General features: G+C 44.1%; 1 protein-coding gene and 1 long non-coding RNA gene across 2 annotated transcripts; one reads left to right on the top strand and one right to left on the bottom strand.

Annotated features, from left to right (window-relative positions):
• On the top strand, window positions 1–25652 carry pdgfra (platelet-derived growth factor receptor, alpha polypeptide). Its single transcript, XM_034675489.1, has 29 exons — window positions 1–186; window positions 2325–2396; window positions 2480–2755; window positions 3571–3831; window positions 4383–4516; window positions 5273–5435; window positions 6175–6367; window positions 6808–6923; window positions 7008–7304; window positions 7392–7658; window positions 8159–8289; window positions 8379–8547; window positions 8648–8837; window positions 8920–9035; window positions 9130–9256; window positions 11097–11293; window positions 11793–11887; window positions 13172–13304; window positions 13562–13666; window positions 14205–14315; window positions 14694–14847; window positions 17748–17896; window positions 18143–18258; window positions 19054–19176; window positions 19272–19383; window positions 19466–19565; window positions 19706–19811; window positions 21234–21469; window positions 23405–25652. Exons 2-29 carry the CDS (start codon window positions 2339–2341, stop codon window positions 23550–23552), a joined length of 4383 nt encoding a protein of 1460 aa, XP_034531380.1. The 5' UTR covers window positions 1–186; window positions 2325–2338; the 3' UTR covers window positions 23553–25652.
• Window positions 1377–2875, bottom strand: LOC117806550. The gene is made up of 2 exons (XR_004629689.1): window positions 2311–2875; window positions 1377–1706 (listed from the first exon to the last, which is right to left on the bottom strand). It is a non-coding gene; the product is annotated as an uncharacterized LOC117806550 (long non-coding RNA).
• Window positions 25653–25839: the final 187 nt, after the last annotated feature.

Genomic DNA, 25839 nt, shown 5'->3' on the forward strand with positions numbered 1-25839 from the left:
GCTTGGTTGGAGCGCAGTTGTGAGGACGGTCGCGGACGCGGACAGAGGGTCGCACATATGCTCTCACAGCGCCGGAGCTCAGAGGATTACAGCCGCAGCAAAGGACCCTCACTGCGCCTTTTGGAGCCAGCAATTCACTGTGGATATACTTACACCAAAGGAATATAAAGAGGGGATTAGCAAAAGGTAATTGGACAGTTGTTGGAGTCCAAACGAAACGGGTTTTGTTCGTCTTTCAGAAAGTTTCAGCTATTTCTTATTAGATTAACTTCAGGGGAATTAAGACTAAATCATATTCTATAGGATTTAATTGTTGGATTAATCTCTTCATCCAATTACGCAGAAAATTAGGCTCTAGAAAAGTTCTTAAACTTTATAATGGAGTGAAAAAATATATTTTATCGCATTAAAAGTTGTAAGCAACTTTTCCATGGGCCAATGCATCATATTTCTGAAGGTTACATTTTTCCTCCTTGCGCTCATATGGTGACACTGCTTGACGCCGCGCGGGGAGATGCCGCTGACTCTGCTGGATAAAAGCGCTCGGGTTCGGCCTCACAGCTGGAGGTGTCACCCCGAAGACTGAAGGCACCATTGTGGGACGCTGCCTGGCACTTAATGGGAAACACATTGGAAATTGTACTTCGCATTGTTTGCTCGTCTGGTCGCGGAATGTGAGGAATTAAAATGGAAAATCTGCACCGGAGGCGCAGGAATGAGAGCCCGTGTGATGGACTCAGGAGGGGGAGAGAAGAGCTGAGTGTGTTTTGGAGCCACGACGCATTCTTCATTAACCACTAACCCTGCTGTGTCACCGGGAGGACTCTGCACAGGGATACGAACAGTGGAAAATAAACTCAGATATGTGGACTAAAAGAATATTCAACTTTTAAAAAGTGCAGAAACTTTTTTTTTTTTTTCATTTTTGCACAATAAACAGATTTTCTTTTCATGGAGTTCAGCTTCTTTTTAAGCCACTTCACCCTCCGTGCAGCGCTGAAAGTTGAGACCAGCCTTATCAGCTGTTGCTCAAATGTTTGCAGCCCTGCAGAGCGATGATGCATTTGTTATCTGCCACATTTGTCGGGCCCCTTGGTGTGAGAGGAGCCGGACATGCAGCAGACTGAGGCGCTCCATGCAGGCTGGCTCAAATTTACGCGCAGCGGCCCAAACTGATACAAAAACCCTCTCATTGAAATGTGTTCGAGACAAGGCGTGTGCACAAACACGTCAAAACAGATTATGCTTTTTTGTCAGCTGGTTCCCACGCAGATATGTAGTTTTGTGCGGAGTGGGTGCTCTAATTATAGAGTTAAACAAACCCAGGTTACCCAGGGATCATTTAGGCCGTCTCGGATGAACCACAGGAAGCGGTGCAGGGGCTAAAAGTTTTATTGTTTGAGGAAATACGCAAAGGAGATAACATACAGTAGATCCACAGCACAATACAAGCAGAAGAAAACAGTTTGACAAAGAAGAAACGAATACAAGTTTAACATTTAGGTGATTTGGAGGCGGTCAATCAAAGAATACAGCTGTTTTCTGTGATTGAGCGCCTCTTAGTCTGTGTGGCCCCTAAAGAAGACCCAGACCCGCAGAGATCAGGGGTCTGCAGAGCTCCATGACAAACCTAAACCTGACTGGATCTGTACGAAGAGCAGCGAGGAGTCTGGAAAAAACTTGAGAATGTCTTCATCAGGAGTCATCTGCGCTTTTTAAAAAAAACATACATTTGGATCGAGTCAGAAAAGGACTATTTTTGTTTTCTTTTTCCTCCTTTTCTTCTTATAAATCACAGTTTTTATGAAAGCAGCGGGAAAAGGAACAGTTTTTCTTCAATCAGACAAAAGGAAAACTTTAGAAAGGCGGGTGAGCAAACTGAAGACGATGATGAGACCCACGGAGGGCTCAGTGCGCTCAGATATGCGGACTATGTCGCCCTCTAGCGGCCCTCCTCATACTCTCATCCCGTGGACCCTTCACATTGGAATTTACAGCCCTGTTATTTTAACCCGATGAATAATTCACGTCATCCTGAGATTAATTCACTCTCCCCACTCAGCGTGTTAATGGTGTGGAAGACCACAAGTGATGCGTTCAGGTTCCACATGTCCGTCTGTGAATCCGTGTGAGGATTATTGAAACAAGAGGAGCCAGTTAGGCTGCACAGAGGAGATTAAAAAGCCAATTAGGGATGGATGTATTGATCAGATGTCTGTGTTGTCAGAGAGGATAAATGCTGAAACAGGGGTTTTAAATCTTATCAGGACAGACGAATCAAAGTGTTTTACTTGTTTACTGAAAACTCACTTTCTGTCTTGCAGGAGGAGCATCCATCATGGATGGGGTGAAGGTGTATGTGGTCTTTGTGGGGATCCTGCTGGGGCTGGTTTCAGGTAATAATTCAGAAGAAGGTGTAATATTTATGTTTTACAGTACAGCAGCTCTTCTAGAGTCTAATGCGTGAACTCTCCTTCAGTGACCTGTGGACTCCCACCCCCGACCATCGTGTCCAACCATGAGGAGTTCATCCTGCAGCCCAACTCTGTGTTCAACATCAGCTGCACGGGGAAGCAGACTGTGATCTGGGCTGAACCCTTACCGGAGAACACCTTCGTGTACCCGGGTTACTACACAGCCACACTCTTTATTTACAACGCTACAGTCGACAACACCGGATACTACATGTGCGCCTACGAGAGCCAGGAGGGGGAACCGGAAGACAACGAGGCGGGGATTTACGTGTTTGTTCCAGGTGGAGATGTTTGTCTTCTTGTCAACAAACATGGAAATAGTCTCTTTGTCACTGAGTAAAACAAACGTAAAGATGGCTGATTTCTAACCTATCAGTGAACGCAACTCATGTGTTGTCAGGTCAGAGAGAGGAATCATAAATCAGCAAACATGAGGCCTCACTTTTTAACATTTCTGTTCATGCATTCAGAAAGTTAAGGGCCAGTTTTTATTGTGCTGAAATGTCCACCATGCAGCTTTTTTCAGCCTCTGTTGTGAAGCATCATCTCTAATATCCACTTTTATTTGCATCACACATAGAAGCCTGGAAGGATTTTCAAAATAAGACTTTGCATGAGTAGTGATGAGCTCTGCAGGGACAGACTTGCAAAACAGTGATTAATCTGCCACTTATTTCCACTGATACTTTACTAACCTTTCAGTTTATATAATGTCAAAAAATGCTCTAAAAAAGCATCAACATTTCCTGCAGTGCAAAGTGAAGTCTGCAGATTAAATATTTAGTTCAACAATCAGTTAAAAACTTCAATGCCTCATTAAATAATTTCATACATTAGAAGAAAAGCTTCACATCTTTCAGTATGAGGAGCTGCAAGAAGCAATCGTTCAACAGATGTGTCTTACAGGACAAAATTGTTGATTTATTCCCTTTCGGTCACAAATCGAATCTTTGAAAACAGTTCATGGCAAACAAAGTAAGGCTGCAAAGAAATGCTCAGAGTCTAAACAACAGAGCAAGAGATGATGGAGGAAAACATGCACTTAAGGTCTGTCTTTAAGGGAGTGTGTGGTTAACGAATATGGGATTCTCTCCAGATCTTCAGGCTCCATTTGTCCCTGAGACTCCTGAGAACCTGGTCGTCCCCATGGATGATCTCGGAGTCCTCATCTCCTGCCGCGTGTCCAACCCGAACTCTCATGTCATACTGAGGAGTGTCTCCAGCGGAGAGGAGATGCAGGCCTATTACGAGAGCAAGGTGGGCTTCTTTGGGAGCGTGTCGCCCGGACAGTACCAGTGTGAGACTGTGGTGAACGGAGAGACCATCAGGAGTGCTGTTTACACTGTGGAGACTGCGGGTGAGTCGGGTTGTAAACAAAGAGAGCATGAAAAGAGGGAGTTAGAGAGGGTTTCGGTTTCAGTGGAACCTACGGGACAAGGGAGCTCAGGGACTCCAGAAAGGTCTATGGTTAGTAACTTTAATGAGACAGGAAGAGTTAAAGTAAGAGACAGGCAGAGAGAGGAGAGGGGGGAAAGACAGGATCCAAAGTGTCAGTCTAAGCCGTAGCATTTAGCAAGTTACAGTGGCAAGGGCAAACTTCCTTTAACAGGCAGAAACCTCCAGCAGGACCAGACTCAAGTTAGACACACATCTGCTGAAACTGAGTGTTTGACGAAAAGTTGGAATTGCACAGCTGGAAAGTGTGTGTCTCATGAGAGAGCTGCTGGGTGACTTCACTGCATGACAGCTGTGACATTATGTCACCATCACAGGAGGGAGGGCTGATTTGTTTGTGTGTGTGTGTGTGTGAGCGGTGATATCACTCTGAGATAGATGTATTCAAACTGTCAGTATCTGAGGACCTGTGAGAGGACAGTGCTGATATCTGCCCTCTGCTGCCCGCCACAGAGACTTCAGAGGACTTCAGCGTGGAGGTGAAAGCCAGCGAGGCAACACTGAGAGCCGGGTTGCCTCTGAACCTCACATGTGTGTCTCCAGCCGGCCCGGGCTTCCATCAGCAGTGGCTCCATCCGAAAAAACAGGCAAGAAGAAATCCCTCTTTCTTTAAATGTAGTGTCCTCTTTGGTTTCATCCTTAATCCGCTCCTTGCCCTCTTTCCTTCAACCCTCTTGTCATATTTCCATGTCGTTTCCTCCCCGGCAGCAACGAGCCTTAAATTAGCCAGAAATGGTTTTGGACCCGGCAGCAGCAAGTGGAATATAGCTCTAAAGACGGCCCTTAGTGGTTCCAAAGTATGTGTTAGGGAGGCAGGGCTGGATGTTGTGTCTTCATTACTCGGACGTGAGCCAAACTGCTCCTGCTACAGTTAAAGTTAAAGTTCAGGACAAATGGCTCGGGGGGAGCAGGAGGTTCAAACGCAGGAGGAAGAGGGATGGTAAATCCTCTGACCTCTGTGACCTCAGACATGTGGGACAGATGCTGTCTGAAGAGGACAGCCAAATAAACATCTCCTGCTTTTGAAGTGTGAGCTGCAGGGATTAGAACATTAACGTTTGTTTACAGTGATTCTCAGCTCCTAATCTATGCAGCATGTTTGTCTGTTTTTCTGCACGGGACTCCTCTAAACCTTTTTCCAGGGCAGGAACACAGAAGGCCTCACTCCTGGTTTTGGTCTCAGTAGCAATTACAGACCTTTAAAAGGCTCTGTGGTCCTGATTTATCTCCTGTGGGCCCTGCGAGTGTTTTCACCATCATCCTTCACCGCACACAGTCTCTCATATTGTACCTGAACAACATCTCTCCACTTTGTTCTAACTCCTGCTCATCTCTTCTTGTAGGCTGTGGATGCAGTTCAGCTGAAGCACACTCTTCCAGACCGGGTCATCTACACCCTCAGTATCCCAAAAGCCTCCGATCAGGACAGTGGCACCTACGAGTGCTCGGTTACTAACGAGAACAACGGAGAGGTCAGGATCGGCAGCGTGGCCGTCACTGTCTTCGGTGAGTCTTTATCTGCTCAGAGATGTTTGCTTTAAAGGAAATGTTGTGACGTTAAGACGTGCAAAGACCACACCATCAGTCCCACGAGAGGAAGGGACTGCAAGAGAAGAATGATACAGTATTTTCCAGATACCTTTGTTGTTCAAGGATTTTAAAGTTTTTGCAAACTGCCAAGCATTGTCTCTGTCAAAATCGGCACCAAGAAAGTCTTGAAGTCCATTCGTCTCACTTTAAAGACCTTAAATATGCAGATTTTTTGCATGCAAACACTCCAGGACTGTCTTAAAAGTCTTGCACAGATGTTGCATGTAACTCACATTTACTACAACAGTCAACATCGCCCAACCCGGCTAAAATTGCAGCTACTTTGAGCAATGCATTTGTACAAAAACATCATGCAGCACTATCGGAAACTCTGGGATCTAAAAGTTGAGAGCTTTTTATTTCAAACAGCTGATTTGTTTTTGCAGAAAGGACAGAAAAGCGTCACAAAAGCCACATCATCCCTTAATCCAGATCCTGGTCCTCGTTTTTGTCCCTTAGTCCTGGTTTCATCATCATTCTGTGCACAGAAGGTCTTTTAGCTTCACCTCTGCTTTAAACATCAGCTGCTGTGTTTTATAGGATGGATTCAGCAGATGTGTGTCAGGCCTCTCTGTCACTTTGCATTCGTTTCAATCCTCTCCTTCACCCTCTTCCATCCACAATCACCCGCTTACACATTCCTCCCTTTCTTTAGAGGACAACTCCTTCGTGGCTCTGGATCACAGTGGGATTCTAGCGACAGAGTTTGTCAGCCTTCTGGAGGAGACGGAGTTCACCATCCTAATCGTGGGCGACCCGGCCCCCAAGGTGATGTGGCTGAAAGATGGAAAACCCATTCCTGAGAACTACTACGTCCTCACCAAGACGAGCCACGTCCAAGGAAACCGGTAAGAAATATGATCCATTGCTTTCTCGCCAAGTTACATGAGAGGGAAATGACTCAGCTCAGCTTAGAGGTGAGGGGACGCAGCTTGCTGGTCCAAAGTTAACAAAATCTGATATCCAGCGCCTCGAAAGCTCACGTACGAACATGCTGCATCTCATTTGTTGAATGTGTTGAAACAACAAACATGTGCAGGACTGTTTCTAGACTCCAAGCAAAAACTTCCTGCAGCTAATGTCTGTAAAACCACAGCATGTCGCTCTAAAGCTTTCCAAGCAAACAGAGGTATCCGTGAGTTTAGAGGTGTGTTTTGTAACTTTAAGACTGAGCTAGGTAGCTGGCTCCTTTCAGATTTTTGCAGCTCAGGCGGGAAAGTGTGATCAGTCCAACTCTTTGCAAGAAATCAGACATGCATGTTTGCAAACTGCTCCATCTCTCCCTCAGGTATCAGAGCATCCTGATGTTACGGCAGCCGCTGGTCAAAGACGACGGGAGCTACTCCATCACAGCTGTGAGCGGCTCTCGCACCGCCCAGTTCTCCTTTAACCTCAGAGTGAAAGGTAAGAAGGATGGATGGTAGTTGGATGAATGGTTGCATGGAAAGAGGGGTCAGTTATTCACCTCTGTCCACGTCTTCCTTGTAGCCCCCACCTCGTCGATGTTCCCTCCGTCCTCCGCTCCCGTGCTGCTGCCTCAGGTGGAGGAGCTGGTGGTGCCTCTCCACACTCCCTTCACGCTGACCTGTCGCGGGGAGGCGAGGCTGGAATGGGAGACCCCGATGGATGTCCCCGAGAAGACGCAGGAGGACAACAGCGGCCTGTTCGTCACCACCATCACTGTGGACAACGCCACCGTCATGCACACGGGTTACTACATCTGCTACTACAGCAGGAACGACACGGACGACGGCGAGGACAGTAGCATCTACATCTACGTGCCAGGTACGGAAGAAGAGTAGGCTTTGAGATTTGAGATTTTATGTAAGACTTCTGAACCCGTTCTAAGAGACTAATTTCCCTCCTCTTCAGATCCTGATTTTCCCTTCGTGCCGTCGCCGGTGCCTTTTGGAAACCATGTCCTCACCGACACCAGTGAAATGGAGATCCAATGTCGAGTCTCGGATCCCAGCGCTAACGTGACGCTCATGAATGTCGACACCCTGGAGCCCGTGCCCTGCGTCTACGACAGCAAGAAGGGCGCTCTGGGAGTGTTCACGGCTGGAACATACGTCTGCAAGGCCGTCATAAACGGAGAGGTGTACGACAGCGGGGAGTACATCGTGCACGGCTGGACAGGTGTGTTCAACCCTTTAAATCTGATGCATCAGCTTCATGTTTTCTTGGATGCTTCTTCTTCTTCTTAACGGCAGCACAGACTGAGGTTGGGGTTGAGATTAGTTGCACATTTTCTTGCATCATTGCAACTGATAATAGGATCGAGATCTGCAAAAACATGAAACAAAGAGCAGATCTGCGGGTAGGTCAATAAACGTTGAGGGATTCTCGTCATGCAAATACGTTTTTGAGCCCTTGAAAAGTTTCTTTAATTGTCTGAATCAACCTCACATCCATAAAAAGGACAAAACAGAAACGTCCTGTGAGAGAAAACTTGGATTAAAGAACATGTAGTGGCACTCGTGAAAGGAAATGTCAGAATACAAACAATGCGCTGAGATTTCAACTTAACTTGAACATCATTATTTAACTTTTGGATGCAAATATCTTCTCACACTGATGCAGCAGCTCTCACAGAGCCTTCCTGCAGGAATTCAACTTGGTGTTTTGTTGTTTCCCAGGCGGTGCAGCACTGCACGTCGAGCTGACGGCAAAAAGAACGGCCCTGCTCGTTGGAGACACGCTCACCGTCACCTGTCTCGCTCGGGGGTCTGAGATCCTGGAGGATCACTGGAAATACCCGGGCAAACTGGTGAGGGAGCGCGTCATGCTGTGTGAGAGAAATGAAGATGCATGGCGTGTTTGAGCTCAAAAAGCCTGATGGGGTTTTTTTGTTTGCAGGTGAACCGTGCCGTCAAAACCGTACACGAGAACAAGAGGGATCAGGAGATCCTCTACACCCTGACAATCCCTCAGGCTTCAACCAAAGACAGCGGCATCTACTCCTGCTCCATCACGGATATCATGAGCAACGAGAGTCAGACGAAGCAGCTAGCTATCCAGGTTTACGGTAAGAAGCTGCTGCTTTTCACTTTCAGTCAGCAACACATTCAATCGGTTTTGTGACTTTCTCTGAAGCTGATTTTGGTCCCTCTCTTCGCTTCTAACAGCCGGTGAATTCCTGTCGATCCGTCCTGAGTTCAAAGAGTACGAATCTGCAGAGCTGGACGAGGTTCGAGAGTTCAAGGCACTGATCAGCTCCTTCCCAAATGCTCACGTCACCTGGCTGAAAGACGGCGTCCCGCTCAGCGACGTGACGGCAGAGATCTCCACCAGCCTGCGACAGCTCAGCGAGACCAGGTGAGCGTGCAGAGCTAATGACAAGCTAACAGCTAACCTGACCTGTCATTACGGCTGTTAACCTCTGCGTCTGTCTGTGCAGCTACATGAGCGTTCTCACCCTGATACGAGCCAAGGAGGAGGACAGCGGGAACTACACCATGCGGGTGGAGAACGGAGACCAGAGGAGCAGTGTAGGGTTGATGCTGGAGGTCAAAGGTCAGTGAGAGGAATGCTCCAGGCCCTTCATTACCTTTATTCCCCTTTTAGCTTCACTTCACTTGTTCACACGCTCTCCTTCACTTCGTCACAGTGCCCGCAGTCATCGTGGACCTGATGGACATCCACCACGGCTCGGCCTCGGGGCAGTCTGTGGTGTGCATCACCAGAGGGCAGCCCACTCCGGTGGTGGAGTGGTTCGTCTGCAAGAACATCAAACAGTGAGTTCACTCTGCTGAATCTAAAACTATCAGTTCCTCTTTCTATCTTCCTTTTCAAACTGGTCCAATAATCAATATCCGACGGGGTCAGGTGATTGGCTGAAGCTCCAGGTCAGCAGTTTAAGGTGCAAACAACAACATTTGATGCAACGCCCAGTTTTTTAGTTCTTACAACAAACATTTATGGCAGATCACTAATGTGTTTGGTTCTACTGGAGGTTTCTTTCCACAGAGCTGTTCATGTTGGACTCACGTTTGATTACTCTGCAGAATATAACACATGCACTGTTCCAGACCAGAGCTGCATTAAAGCATCCAGAGATTACTTATATTGACTTCACTTTTGAGCTTATAGAAATGAAAAACATTGACTGACCGCTGTCTCAGAACCATCTCTTAAATGTTGCTACTTTCAACCGTGCTTTTCATTTGCTTCTTTTATTCATGACTCTCGTAGTTTCTTTCGTTCGTGCCTATTTATTTTAAATTTCACACCTTCAATTCTGCATATTCACATGCAGCCGTTTTCCTCTGAAGTCTCACTCAGCGTTGATAGCTTTTCTAATCTTGTGCTGCCGTGTTCAAGGCGATGCTGCATGTTAAAATGTAGGAATCTGACAAATCCTTATCGCTTCATCTCTTCGTGATCAATCAACATCTTAACAGAGGAGAAAAGATACAATATGGAGGGGTGTGCATCAAGAAAAGTAACATATGAAAACCTGCAAGCTGCAGACGAGATACACAAACAGGCTCCTGGAGGAAACAAACACTGTAGAGGAGAGGAATAAAGAAAGGAAATAAGTGATACAGGAGGATTTATACGGTGGCCCTGCAGGTCAACTGAACAAACATTTCATAAAGCACAAAAATATGACAAACGCTACATGCAAAAATTGTTTCAGGTAACATAAGGGGACTGCACATCCTCTCTGTGATTGGAGAAGAGACTGCAGATGCAGCCACATGTAATTTCCTGTCCATGGAGGCTACTGCAACGATAGCTCGGCCATGCATCAAATAAAACAATGCTTCAAAGGAAAAAGACTTGGGTTTGGTCCAATCAGAGAGAAGCAGGAAGCAGTCCGACCCTCTCCATTCTCTGAAATGATTTTTGCATGAAGTGCAAATGTTCAATCTTTTAATTACCGTCGTTGTCATACAGATAATAAAGAGTGAGAAAGACAAAAAAAAGTACAGAAAGAGGAAAAATAACATGAAAACCTGCAAGCTGCAGACGAAATACACAAACAGGCTCCTGGAGGAAACAAACACTGTAGAGGAGAGGGATAGAGAAAGGAAATAATTGATACAGGAGGATTTATATGATGGCCCTGAAGGTTAACTGAACAGACATGCAAAAATTGTTTCAGGTAACGTAAGGGGACTGCACATCCTCTCTGTGATTGGAGAAGAGACTGCAGATGCAGCCACACGTAATTTCCTGTCCATGGAGGCTGCTGCAGCGATAGCTTGGCCATGCATTGAAAATAAAACAATGCTTCAAAGGAAAAAGGCTTGGGTTTGGTCCAATCAGAGAGAAGCAGGAAGCAGTCCTACCCTTTCCATTCTCTGAAATGATTTTTGCATGAAGTGCAAATGTTCAATCTTGTAATTACCGTTGTTGTTATACGGATAATAAAGAGTGAGAAAGATTTTAAAAAGTACAGAAAGAGGAGCCAAACTCTAAATAAGGAGCAGGAAGAGTTACATCCTCAAGCTCTGTTCTACTGATGAGCCAAATGTTTCTGAATAGTTTTTAAAACCAGAGGAAATGCCCATATATGGTAAAAGATTTCTCTAACTGAATGAATGCATGAACTCTTCCGTCCTCCTGCAGCTGTGCCAATGACACGTCCTCCTGGGTGCCGCTCCCCGCCAACTCCACAGCGATCACCATGGACTCGCACATGGACGAGGACGACAACCTGGAGAGCCAGGTCATGTTCGGTCACCTGGAGAACACGCTGGCTGTGCGCTGCCTGGCCAGGAACGAGATGGCGGCGGTGAGCAGGGAGGTCAAACTGGTGTCCAACGGTAAGAGAACACACACGTGAGAGCTTTTAGGATGTTGTTGTCTAACACTTGGTCCCCTCTGAAGCTTGTTTGGTTCCTGACTCCCAGAGTGTCGCAGGCTGCGTTTAAGTCTCTGCGTGTTGTGCTGTCAGCAGCGTCGCAGCAGCTGTTTACAGTCAGACAGCTGATAGGAGGCGGAGAATGAGGTGGAGGAGGAAGGGGCTTTTATTCTGACAGCTACTCAGAATTCTTTAGGACATTTGGTCATTCCAGATGAGCTTTACACCCCCATTACTCACCCCCTCCCCTCCCCCACACACTCCCCTCTTATCTCCCAGCATACCTTCTGGTTCCAGCAATCTGGACTCCCTATGGATTTTACAGTCCTCCACACTCCTTTTGGAGCGTTTTTCACTCAATGCATGTGATGAGTCATGAAACACACACACAAACAGGCTGGTCATGTGATCATTGTGCTCTCCATCTAACCTGTGTGACACTGGCTCTCCCCCCTGCACAGGCCCCCACCCTGAGCTGACTGTAGCCGCGGCCGTGCTGGTGCTGCTGGTCATTGTCATCATCTCACTCATTGTGTTGGTTGTTATTTGGAAACAGGTACTGCTGCCATCCTTCATTCTCACGTTGTTCATGCACATTTTGTTTCTCGCATATTTGATAATTTATAACGAGTTGATTTAGACTTTTAGATTCAAGAGAGAAAAGATGCTCACATAGATTACATGGGTTAAGATGATAAAAAATAGGCTTCTGCACCCTGAAAAAGATCATAGTTACATACTTACTTTGAAACATCCATACTAATGAAGCCATTTGACCTTTTCCTAGACATTTTTAACCCTTTAAATGACATGTTTTCCCAATCAGAGCACAATTATCTACACTTCTGAGCATTAAATTGAAGGTTTTTTGAGGACATCTGATGTTTATGACACCTGAGGAGCAAAAAAAAAAGTTAAATATTTTTTCTATATGCATATTTTTATTTATTGATGATATTTATTGACTTTTCATTGCATAAATGAAAGCTGGAAGTGCCTAAAAATCCACCAGGAGCAGTGAATGCATGACATTTCCCCCTAAATTTAAATATTTTTAGATTAAAACATAACTTGAAATGTGAGACATTTGATGTTTATGACTTTTAAAGAGCAAAAAACTATGTTAAATTGATTTTTCTATATGCATTTTATAATTTATTGATTTATGATTAAATAAATGCAAGATGGTGGTGCTTAAAATCCCACCGGAAGCTTGCACATTGGACATTTCTTTGCAGAAAATCAAAAGAAATTCTTACAGCAGAGAATGCATGACATTTCCCCCTAAATTGAAAAGTTTTTAGATTAAAACATAACTTCAAATTTGTGATATTTGTTGGTTATGACATCTAAAGAGCAAAAAACTATATGAGACTAATTTTCTTTATGCAATTTATTTTGATAATTGATGATATTCCTTCATTTTTTATTACAAAAATGCAAGATTGAGGTCCATGAAATCCCACAAGAGTTTTGTAAAGTTGCAATGTCTTTGCAGAAAATTCAAAGAAATAGCTGCAGCATGATTCATGTACAATATTTTCTGTCACTACTGATAATTCAAGACATAAAACACAACAGATCAGCACCACGATGCATCCTTAAATACTCTTGTATTGCACAAATGAACAAAGATCTCTCTTTGACTGTTTGCACGTTGCAGAAGTTGCTGCTCTGATTGGTTAAAGGCTCAATTCTTCATGTTCACTCTTATTTTGAACGTGCTCCTAATACGCTAAATGCCTGAGTGGAGTCTCCAAAGACAGGAGGAACTTTCTCTGAAAACACCCTCAACATGATGAAGGTAAATTGATCTGGCTCCTGTTTTTTCGTCCTACAGAAACCTCGCTATGAGATCCGCTGGAGGGTCATCGAGTCTGTGAGTCCAGACGGTCATGAGTACATCTACGTGGATCCCATGCAGCTCCCCTACGACTCCAGATGGGAGTTCCCCCGTGAAAGACTCGTCCTCGGTGAGCAGACCGTGATAATGAACCAGTCTTGTGTCTCTGCAGCCTCCCTGCAGAGATGTTCTACTCAGGATATCTCACTTTGTCTTTGAAGTCACGCTGTTATGAGATAATCTTGGGCTGGGGGTGGCGGGGGGTTCTCCGGCCTGGTTTGGTTTGACTCAGTGATCAAGGGGGAGGTCACAGATGAGAAAGCAGAGTGCATTGAAGTGTTTGTGTGTCTGTGTTTGCTAAATCCTCTGACTCTCTGTCTGACTCAGGTCGTATTCTCGGCTCCGGAGCTTTCGGGAAGGTGGTGGAGGGCACCGCCTACGGACTGAGTCGCTCCCAACCCGTCATGAAGGTGGCAGTGAAGATGTTGAAACGTGAGTTTGACAGACAACAATGGGACTACTTTTACAAAACATTGAAGCATCTAGTCAGTAAAATTGGGGCCTTTATGGAACTTTAAGAGCAATAGCTTCTGATTTCTGCAAGTTGCACCAAAAACCAGGTCTTTGTTTTGGAGAATATCATCTTCTAAGATGTCTGTCGTGGATAAATGTCAGTTAACGTGTGAAAAAATCCAAAACATTGCACCGTATGATTGCAGAAAAGTCATCCAGTCAGGGTTTCCTCTGCATCTTATAAAAAACATCATAAACAGAAGATCCAAGCTGCTTCTTTCTAACACTTTTATGATCCTAAATTGCAAAACTAAAGGAGGAGAAAGCGAGCAGCTGACTGACCGTCTGCTCAAACACTCGTAATTCAACATAATTTGTGCTGAACTGAATACCTGTGATGGATATAAAGATTCTTGGGATTCTTAACAGCATCATAAAACAGATGTTTTAGTTGAATGCATGCTTTGTTGGCTTGTCTGACAGTTTGAGATTCATGCTTCTTGCTCCTTCTTTGCAGCCACAGCTCGCTCCAGTGAGAAACAGGCCCTGATGTCAGAGCTGAAGATCATGACCCACCTCGGACCGCATCTCAACATCGTCAACCTCCTGGGAGCGTGCACCAAATCAGGTGAGCACACACACACACACGCACACACGAACACACACACACACACACACACACACACACACACACACACACACACACACACACACACACACACACACACACACACACACATACAGTGTTTCCTCTCTCTTGCATTTAGTCTCTCCAATAACTGTGAGCCAAGAACGTGCACACAAAAACACACCCACTCAGATTTGGTCAGAGAGAGGTCCACAGCCCCGACCCGACTCGTGGTGGGTGTGGTGTTTTAACAGGCCTTTTATGGGAAAGTGCAGACTTGCCCTGTTGGCTGTGCTTTTAGCCTTTACGAGCTGTCTGATAAGATTAGCCTGCAGACTGACGCCGATGCACAACTTCATCTGCTGTGTTTCCTCCCAGGCCCCATCTACATAATCACAGAGTACTGCTTCTACGGGGACCTGGTCAACTACCTGCATAAGAACCGAGAGAACTTCCTCAGCCTGAGCCCTGAGAAGAATAAGAAGGAGCTGGATATCTTTGGGATCAACCCTGCGGATGAGAGCAGCAGGAGGTAGATTGGGTTTTTTATTCAGTCACTTCTTGTTTGAATACAAATGAAAAATCCTCTCTGCCACTCCCAGATAAAACAATTTGAGCGGTTGTCTCACATTCCCCTCTCACTCTAATCGGTAACTCTATCGCCATTCTCCCCCCGGCTGAGGAGATTGTCTGGCGTCTTCACCAAATCTGATCTGGCTCTGAACTGGTCTCAGCTTTCAGCCTAACGTCATTTTCTGCGAGGTACCTGTTAATTCTGTCTGCCCAGACGCTCATGGTGAAACAGCAGCCCGGTCTCTCCCTCCGAGGTTGCTCTGTGGTGAGCGATGACTCACAGCGACCACACCTCGAACTGACCATAACATGATTTAATCCTGGCGAGCATGTTAGCCTCGACCACATCTTCCTCTCGAACAACCAGAGGGAGGAGAGGAGTCAGCACCAGAGCTACCAAAAGCAGCATTTCTGTTTTTACACGTTGCGATCTGAAATCTGTGTGGAAATGTAATACGTTTAAATACGTTTCCTAAATGTATTGAATTTTGTTCTACAATTATTGTTTCATCACCTTTTAAAAAAGGCTGCAGCATCTCTCTTATCAACAGCATCCAGAGTAGCGTACTAGTCTGCAGAGTGTGGCTATCATTAGCAGAGCTAGCACCACCAGCAGGTTAGCATCCTGATGCCTATGCTGGTTCCTCATTGCTTTGGTGGTGTGGTTACATGTCAATTTATATCAAGCAGCAACCTCCAGTCTCAAACGAGGAAGCCCATGCAGAAGTGTTATAAACTGCAATTCATTGTGAAACCACTTGAGGCTGGCTGCAGAAACACCGGAAACCACATAGACATGAATGGGAAAAAGACGATCTTTGCAGCATTAATAAACATGTTTACAGCCTGGTTCAAAAAACGGCTTGGCCCTTGGTAGCTAATCTCTCTATCGGCACACACTAATTGGGGGTGAATTTTTTTCTAGCGCGACGGTTCAGAATATATTAAGATTACGAATTGTTGCCCAAATAAGGACATGACTGACTTGACTCCCGGTCGGGAACACATAGATGTTGGCTAAGAGGCTCAAACTCCGCCCCTTTACGTCATACTCTGCCTGGTTGAGTTCAGTATTTCCAATATGGCTGCCGCCGTCGATTGGCTTCAAAACAGCGCTCAGGAACAGATGGGTGACGTCACGGATACTACGTCCATATTTTATACAGTCTATGGTTTATATATTGATCTCATGATGGTATAACATTGGGGTCACTGTTCTGCCCTGCCTGCTCCAGCTATCCTGTCTCGTCTCTGCCGTCATTGCTACCTCTGATGCGGTCACAGCAGTGGGATGACCATCACCCCTTTGCTCAGATATTCATATTGAAGGCGAGATAGAACAGGGGTCCAAACATCAAACTTTATTTTTTTAAGTCATATTTTGGGGCTTTCTCAACTCAACTCAACTCAAACTTTATTGTCATTCATGTGGATAGCTTGTATACAGCTGAAAGAAATTGCGTTTTTTGAATGGCAGGTGCAAAGCGGTGCATACAATCAAGCAATCAATCAAGCTTTATTTACATAGCACCTTTCATACAAATCAAATGCAACCCAAAGTGCTTTACAGCGATTGAAAACAAGAAAGAAGCAGAAATAAAATAATGGCAAGACATTGGAAAAACAAAAATGGATTTTAAATATACTTATGCACACCGACAACAAAAAAATATTTGCAATTAAAATAAGTTAAATCATCAAATAAGTATTAAGAATATAAATAGTTAAAATAAATACATTTAAAAAGGGTAAGGAGAAGAGTTGAAAATAAAATTAAGGCTAAAAATATCAATACAACTGATTAGATAAATCAAAATGAATAAATTAATAAATACATTAAAAAAATAAATAAAAAGTAAAAATGTATAAAATAATAAAGCAACATTTAAATCAATATAAAAGCAAAAGTAAGTAATAAAATGGTAAACCCTAAATAAAAGAAGGCAAAGTGGTGGTCATTGTCCAGTATAAAGCAACATGTGAAGGAGTCAAAATTGTGCCGGATCAATCACAGTGTGTGGTGGGACAGGGGCCATCTTTTCACCTTTAGAGAGAAGAGGGCATCGGACAGATCAGGAAACTTAGGGAGAGAGAGTGAGGGAATGACATGCGGGAAAGGGGCTTCAGGCTGGAAGTGAACCCAGGCGGCCCACAACAGGCACGAAATTTAACCATTAGGCCAAATCTGTGCCCTAAATATTGCACCTTTGATCGGCAATATGAAACATATTATAAACTGTTGTCCGCCTTTACCAGCTCTTTAAATCTCCCTAAAAATTGTCCCTAGAATAAATGATCTTGTTGTGTTTTAATACTCTTGCAAAGCTTAAAACCAACGTGGTTTTTCCTCCTTAAAAAAACTGATGCCTTTTTCAATTTCACATTTGAGTTGGATCTTTGATTTATATTAGTGCAAAATGTTTTGGTCTACTAAAAAAGTATCTTGTATTTTGGCATGTTACTTTCCTGCAAATTGGAAGTTGTTTTATTTTTCTGTGACTCTCAGATTTTATGTTTTTGCCATTTTGTGGTTTTCTGAGTTCAAAAAATATTTTTTACGATGAAATAAAAAACTTATTGGAGAAGTTTTATGAGATAATATTTCCTGAGAACCCAAGAAGAATTAATTGATTTAAATTAAATGTTTGTTTCATGAAAGAAAACAATAGATTTCTGCAGGTTTGAGAACGCATTTTCACATTTGTGCCTCGATGTTTGTTATTAATCTTACCGATGCTGTTGCATTATTTATCTACAATAGATTTGATGTGGATTTTCAAAATAGTATATGTAGTCGGTCTTAATAAGATAAAAACATTTGCTTCAACACCTCTCTCTCCGTCTCTCTCGTCTCTGCAGCTACGTGATCCTGTCCTTCGAGAGCAGAGGCGACTACATGGACATGAAGCAGGCCGACAACACTCAGTACGTCCCCATGCTGGAGATGAGTAACGGCTCCAAGTACTCCGACATCCAGATGGAGTACGATCACCCCCCCTCTCAGAAAGGTACACACACACACACACGCTTCACTCTCTCTAAGTTAGTTATGGTGTGTGTTTGAGTCAGAGTTTGTGGGGTCCACCCTCGTCAGAGTTCAGGGCTGGTACAACCCTCTAATTACACGGAGAGGATAATTGTAGCACACATAATAATGCCCGGTTTCTCCCTGCCATTAGTAAACGCCAGGTTTGAGCAGCCAGGGCTATATTTACATCACCAACGTGTCCTTGTGTGTGTGTTTTTGAAACCAGAGGGCGAGATGGATGACCTGCTGTCAGACGACATGAATGAGGGCCTGTCCACCACCGACCTGCTCAGCTTCACCTACCAGGTGGCCAAAGGGATGGAGTTCCTCGCCTCCAAAAACGTGAGTTGGGACGGCTTTCTTACATGCATATAAGCATGGAATGAATGGACTCAGCCAGCTTTGAGTTTACAATCTCCATCCTGATGCAGGTCGCTGCAGTAGATCTGTCTATCACAGGTAGCCCCGCCCAACAGGAAACCTCATTTGTGTCATATTTGACTCTAAATGGGACCAAAATAAACATGATGCTGTACTAAAGAAGACTTGAAACTAAAGATTGAGACCATAAAGTCATCAGGGAAATGTTTACTGAGGGATTGAATCCGCTGAGGAGGCAATTTGCATTTTAACTCCAAGTAAACGTCTTCATATTTGGTAGAAAACGGATTCTTTGGTGAATAAATCCCAAAGTTTACTCCTCTGTATGAAGAACTGCTGGGGTTTGCAAACCACATCGGTCCTGCCTCCAGTTTCCTGTGTAAAGACAGTGATGCAGTCCAAAGTGAGGGACTGAAATCAGCACTTTTGTGATAAGCGGTCCTGTGAAGGCTGCTGAGCCCACTCATGAGACTGAATATAGGAGCAGCAACGCCAAGGCTAGAATTAGCAGGCAGGGACACAGCTCAGCCAGACGCTTCATAGTTATTATCCCTAAATATCCAGTGGTCACAGCCATCCCTCCAACTGGCATGTTTACACAAAGACCAACGCTTTATAAAGAGAAATGAAACGGGATTAAAACGAACTCGGCTGAGATGAAATACAGGCAGAAATAGATGCAGTAGATGAAGCCATGAGAGCGAAATGTGTTGGTTTGGACATGAAAATGTGAAGCTGCACACTTTGTTTCTGCAGTGTGTTCATCGAGACCTCGCTGCCAGGAACGTGCTGCTCTCTCAGGGGAAGATAGTGAAGATCTGTGACTTTGGACTGGCCCGGGACATCATGCACGACAACAACTACGTCTCCAAAGGGAGTGTAAGTCTCCAGTCAAGTCCTGAAAATGTCTTCCTTATGTTTCCCGTCATGTTTTTGCACTTTCTAACAAACATGTCCTCTCTGATGTGTCACAGACGTTCCTCCCGGTGAAGTGGATGGCACCAGAGAGCATCTTTGACAACATGTACACCTCCCTCAGCGACGTTTGGTCCTACGGCATCCTGCTGTGGGAGATATTCTCCTTGGGTGAGCCTCGATCACAGAAATATAAACCACATGAGAGCGAACATGGTGATGATAAACTCATGAGATCTGTCCTGGTGTGCAGGTGGGACCCCGTACCCCGGGATGGTCGTTGATTCAAGCTTCTACAACAAAATCAAGAGCGGATACAGGATGTCCAAACCAGAGCACGCTCCTCCCGACGTGTACGTGATCAGCCTCATGATGTCGTGTTTTTCTGTAAACACAGACAGTTTGTTTTCGACATTAGTCATGATGGGATTGCAGGAACGTGACAGGTCGTACAGTTCTTGGAAGTAACGCCTGTTTCTTTTTCCTTTTTTAGATACGAGATGATGATGAAGTGCTGGAACAGCGAGCAGGAGAAGAGGCCGTCCTTCTTGGGTCTGAGTGAGACAGTTGCTTCTCTGCTTCCCTCCAGCTACAGGAGGGTGAGTCTTTGTGTGAAGGTCTCACACTCTCACAGACTTTTACTAAAATGGCTTAAGTATCACAAAGTTCTTAAGTATGTCTGTTTGAGCCGTGTGAAGCAAAACAGAAAGACGGTACAGTACGTACAGGGAAGATTAAGACTTAAGTAGTATGACAAAGTAGATAAAATTAAGTGAATAAAATGCAACATGTGAAAATAAAACTGCAAATGAACTGCGCAGATCTACTTGCAATTTTTCTTTTGCAAAATGTAACATTTCTTTCTTTTTTTTCTTTTTTAAATTTATTATTATTTTTATTGTTATTTTCTTTTTTTTTACTTTTGAGGCAAGTCTCATGCACAAATATTCAATGAAATTTAATTTTAAAAAGTCCATAGTTTGAAAGAGATAAGTAGAAATAAACTTACATTTAAAATGAGTTATAAATAAATTATATATTATAAAACAAATTAATAAACAAATAAATCTGAATAAAATCAAAACAAAGAAATAATTTAAATGAAGAAAAAACATTTTAAAGTCCATAGTTTGAAAAAGAAATGTAAAAATTAAAATTAAAAATTAAAGGAATTCAAAAATTAATACAAAATAAATAAACATATACCTCAAAAAAGTTAAATTAATAAATAGAATTATTTCAAATAATACTGATTAGAATAATAGAAAAGTATTGGAAATAGATACAATAAAATGTAACAGTTCTGAGGACATTTTGCTTTAAATTTCTGCAAATAAAAATGCAAATTCACGTCAACAAACTGACTACAATAATAAAATACTGGTGTAAAAATTCAGATCAGTCTTGAACTTCATTATAAAAGTTGTCCCTCTTATTTTGCATTTATTGGCTGCTGATTAACTTTTTCAGAAGTCATTTAATTTCGTCTCTCACACTGTAACTTGTGAGTCTTTCTGGGCGAAGTGCAGGTTGAAAATAATTTGAATGCACTTTTAAAAGCAGCAAACTGATCATTTCCACCCGTCCACTTCCTCTCAACGTGCATGAAGGAGTGTGTCTGAGGGTTTCTGTAAAACTGAAGCCAGAGGTGATTAGAGTGCTGAAGCAGCAGCTGGCTGTCATAGCGGCCGGCCTCAGTCTGGGTAATGACGCAGCTTCAGTTCTCGCCTCCACCGCCCTGACCTTAATTACCCCGTTAAACCCCTCAGCACACATGGCACATCAAACCAGCCTCACCTCGGCCTTCTTTGCAGAGGTTTAGAGGCTGGGGGCAGGAGAGGAACCCACTCTTGTTTTAGCACCTCTGGCGTGTGTGTGATTTCATGTTGGATCGCTCGATTCAAATGGAGACACGTTCTGTGACCCCCCCCACAGACTTCATGCAGCTCATGGTGCTATCGCCTGTTCTGCAAACTGTAGAATCTCAAATATCTAACTGTCCTCTGTCTGTCTGCCTGCAGCACTACGAGAGGGTGAACCACGAGTTCCTGAAGAGCGACCACCCTGCTGTAACCCGGGTCTGCATGGAGAACGACGACGCCTACATTGGCATCACCTACAAGAACCAGGGCAAGCTGAAGGACCGGGAGAGCGGCTTCGACGAACAGCGGCTGAGCTCAGACAGCGGCTACATCATCCCCCTCCCTGACCTGGACCCCATCTCTGACGACGAGTACGGCAAGAGGAACAGACACGGGTAAGGGAACCAGAGACTTCACTGTATTGATTCATGAGGAGGTGTTCTGTTACCAAAACCAGTGTCACAAAACAGAGGCCTTCACACCGTCACGCCACTATATTTTGATGTTGGCAAAAACATGAATAAGTTCCTCACAGAGAGTGCAGCCGTAGTCAGAGCTACACTGGATAATCCAGAGTTCTGCTGTAGATTTGTGTATTTGCAGATTCTTAGTTACACGTCCAGGGAGAGCAAAATCAAAGCTTCAAGTAATCTTTATTTGTAGGTTTTGATAAATAAATATGGAATCTGTGGGTTGAGGAAAGGATTTCTGATATCAGTAGTGTCTATCGTCTTCTAGTGTTTTTTTTCTGCAGGCTTTGGTTTGTACAGCACAACAAAAGAAGCATTGTAAAGCCGCCACAGAATGCATCCTCTAACATCTGACAACAATCTAGTTTTTTGCCAGTGTCTCTGCACAAACATCTGCGTGCAAGGGCAGCTAACAATCCCAGCATAGGCCCAAGCTGGCTGTATTCACACATGCACAAAGTCCCTCAAAACTTTCCTGGAGGCCTCCTTCTAAATAAATTAATGCAAGAAATCAGGGTGAGCAGCAGGAAGTAGGGGTGATGACGCTTACATCATGCAACCGGTGCAAACTCTAATGGCCCTGTCACACCTTGACGATTTAGCCAGCATATAAAAACATTGGCGAGTACTCTGGCGTAAGTCACATAAGTTATAGCTAAGTTTTGTATAAGTTAAGAGCACGCTGAAGCACGCTGGTAAACTTCGTAGTACAGCGAGTAGGGATCATACGTCCGGCATACGCCTGCCATAAGTTGTAGGTAAGTTATGCGATGGTTGACACAAGTTCACACAAGTAGAGCTGTGTGTCTGCGTGTGTGTGAGTGTGAGAAGCCTTGGAGCCCTCACTCAGTGTCAAATAGCAGAGCCTCTGAAACAGAAGCTGAAGCCAGCATGTCGGAGTCTGGTGGTGTTCAACGATAAAGCTGCTGTTTTTGAATTCAATGAAGTTCAAAATGTGACGTTTTTGAATGCACTGCAGTCAATAAGTGTAACTTCTTGTAAAGAGCAGAGGCTGTGTCCCTGCTGGTTTCACTCCTCTGACACTCTCCACGGCTCAGCCTCTTTATACACTTCATCTGCGTTACTACACTGCTGCACGCTTTGCACAAGTGGACTATAGTTTGGCATAAGTTATGAATATCTATGTATACGCCCAAAACTGAAAAAAACGTCAGCTTATGTCAGCGTTTTAGAGGCATTTTGATACGTCTGAAAAACCAAGCTAAATCGTCAAGGGCCATAAAGAGCAGCATGAACAGGATGGATAAAACTTCTGAGGTTGAAGAAGGAGGATCACGTTCAAGATGAGAGCAGAGAAGATGTCTGCACATCTGTCTGTTTGCATGTAGCATTGATAGTAGAGCAAAAACTGTCACCTCTGTTGCTTTATCTGCAGTCATGTTGTATACATCACGCTGCAGCTTTCTGAGCGTGTTTGATGTCATGTCAAAGTCTCATCTTTTCCCTGCACACCAAGCCCTCACCTAACAGGGAAGAGATCAGGCTGTGAGGGACGTGTGTGAATGAGCATTTTTGGAAAATTCTGGGTCAGAGCTCCTGAAAGTTTTTAGACATTTTCAGTAGTCAGTGCGTAAGAGAGAGGCGTACGTCTCTCTGATGTTATTCCAGACTTGTTTCTAGGGATCTGAATCTTTTCCAGCGGGATTGTAAATAATGAACAGCCAAGAAAAACAAAGTCTTAACATGTAATAACCACCTTAAGTTCCAAAAGCATGTCTAAGAGTAGCTTGTCTGAAAGCTACTGGAAGTTATCATTGGTATCAGAACGTCTCTGCTCCTCTAGATAATCTGTCTTTGACCCCTGACCTCGCTAACCCGTGTCATTCACGTCCTCTGCAGCTCCCAGACGTCCGAGGAGAGCGCCATCGAGACAGGCTCCAGCAGCTCCACCTTTGCGAAGCGTGAGGGCGAGACTCTGGAGGACATCACGCTGCTGGATGAGATGTGTCTTGACTGTAGTGACCTGGTGGAGGACAGCTTCCTGTGACACCTGCCCCTCGCTGCAGAGCACACACAGAAAGGACGAGGGGTGTAAGGACATGAGGAGCAACAGACTGAGACGTGTAAATCTACCAAAGACTCTCCACCCTCGATCCCTCCTCAGAACAAAACCACTTCACTGTGTGGACCAGTCTGTGGTGACTGTACGGTACACCCTTTACCTCCTGGACACTGCCCCCTGCTGGGCTGGAGGACGGATTGTGACAACAAGGACTCACAGAACCACCGAGCCTGTGTGGGATTTTTGTAAAGCTTTATTCTTCGGGGCATTCTTTAACAGCAACATAAGCAAGAAGAGAGGATTCAGCATGATGGTCAGCAGGATATCATCCATAGGGCAAACTTTATCGAACCACTACAACGAGTCCAACAAGCAGCAGCAGCAGCAGCAGCTGCTCTCCCTGCTGCCAGAGAAGCACCTGATGCTGGTACAATCAGAAGCAATGAGCACAGAATCTTGACTGTGTGCATTCTTATGTATATGACCTTATAATGTCTGCAAAGGCTTCATACGAGCAGTAATCAAATCTATTTTTTTACTTCAGCGTTATGTAAACATGTATGATTTGTGAATAGATGTCGAGCATAGCTGTGTGAATGGTCCTCCACGGTGTCTCTTTTAAAGATGTCCTCCTGAAGTCTTTCCTGTCTGAGACTGAAGTCAGCCAAACGAAGCGTGATTGTATTGTAAATAGCTCCAGAGTTGTTTTATAAGAGGATTATTGGGATTATAGGATTTTATAGAAGCACATTTGGAGTTTCTGTGACCAAATGACGCCAATATTTTTACTTACTTCATCATAACTAAAGCCTGATTTGTACTTCTGTGTCGACTCGACAGCGTAGCCTACGCTGGAGGGCCACATAGCTCCCGTACCTACACAGATGCCTACACACATAGCCAACGTGCACCTCCTCCAAAATATGACTAAAGTGACGCAAACCACAAGCCCTGTGATTGGTCCGCAAGGCAGCATTGTATTTCACCTCCTCCTCTCTATTCTTCATGTAATCATGTCTGTATGATAAACAGCAACATGTATCAGCTGTAGATTAACATAACACGCTCTGAATCGCTGTGGAAAAGTAAACAGAGATCATAGCGGGGCCAGAAGCAGGCGACCGGCTATCAGAGAGACCGCACTGCCCTTAAGCGTTTCGGCGGATAATTGCTGCATGTCACTGACCCATCGATGCACAAGTATGTGGTGCTCATGTCCGCGTCGGCACCGGCTGCGTAGGGGCGACGCAGAAGTATAAATCAGCCTTAAAGCAAAACACTAGCTTCTTGAAAAAGATGCATGGCAAACAATCAGATAAAAATGTTCGATGATGATTTAATGATTTCATGCTGTATCCACGTGCACGAGTTTTCCCTCCAGCTGTGGTGTTTTTATGATCTTTACGCCCAAATATGGAAAAAAACATGAAGGCTGCTCATAAAACATGACGTGTTTATCGCTCCAAATCATGTCAGGTGACGTTTACAACCTCAAACTATATCACTGATAACAAATGTGCCAAAACAGGAGTTGCAAAGTGTGATTAAGTCTGATATTTTTTGACCATGTTTCTGCAGAAAGTGATGCACATTTGTCAATTTGGAAAGTTTGACAAAAAAGACTCAGAAACCTTTAAAGCCGTGCTTTTTGAAACAAGTTCATCCCTCCTCTTCCTCCCTGAAGTCAGTTATCAGGTTCTACTTTTCCTCAGACACAGACGGGCGATAGATTAATGTTAATCTGATGTTATACATCAGATAGATTATGTGTAGACTCTTCTAATCCATCTACTGTTCCAGCTGTGCCACTGCCAACTCCTCCTCCTCCTCCTCTTCCTCCTCCTCCTCCTCCTCCTCCTCCTCCTCCTGCACTTTGCTTTGGATTCTGCAGAAGAGTTGAAGCTACAAAAGAGGAAAAGAAGCTCGCTCGGTGTCTGAGTCTGTGTGGATGTGAATGTGTGTGTCGTCGACGGTACAGTCTCTGTAATCACACCCAGTATGATGATTTAGTACGTTTCATTATTTTACAACATGTACATTCAGATGATTTATATTTCAATAAATGATTTATTATGTATAAAACAATCTCTCTCTCTCTCTCTGATATTTATTTATTACACGACAACGCAGGAAAACACGAGCGCTTGTAAAGATTCATGAGGTGCTCGTCTGCAGGGAAGGAACATTAAAATTTCATAACATATAAAAAATGGTCTCATTTTATGTATGTGGCAGTTTATATATAAGCATGTGACATCAGAATAAATCATAC

Source organism: Notolabrus celidotus, chromosome 2, assembly GCF_009762535.1.
Source record: "Notolabrus celidotus isolate fNotCel1 chromosome 2, fNotCel1.pri, whole genome shotgun sequence".
Classification (NCBI taxonomy): Eukaryota; Metazoa; Chordata; class Actinopteri; order Labriformes; family Labridae; genus Notolabrus; species Notolabrus celidotus.

Bases quoted from the DNA above. Each gene is read 5' to 3' on its own strand.
- pdgfra (XM_034675489.1), top strand. From the start codon at position 2,339: ATGGATGGGGTGAAGGTGTATGTGGTCTTTGTGGGGATCCTGCTGGGG. The intron at 11,888-13,171 runs GTACTGCTGCCA...TTCGTCCTACAG, and splicing joins TGGTTGTTATTTGGAAACAG to AAACCTCGCTATGAGATCCG. The intron at 19,812-21,233 runs GTGAGTCTTTGT...GTCTGCCTGCAG, and splicing joins TTCCCTCCAGCTACAGGAGG to CACTACGAGAGGGTGAACCA.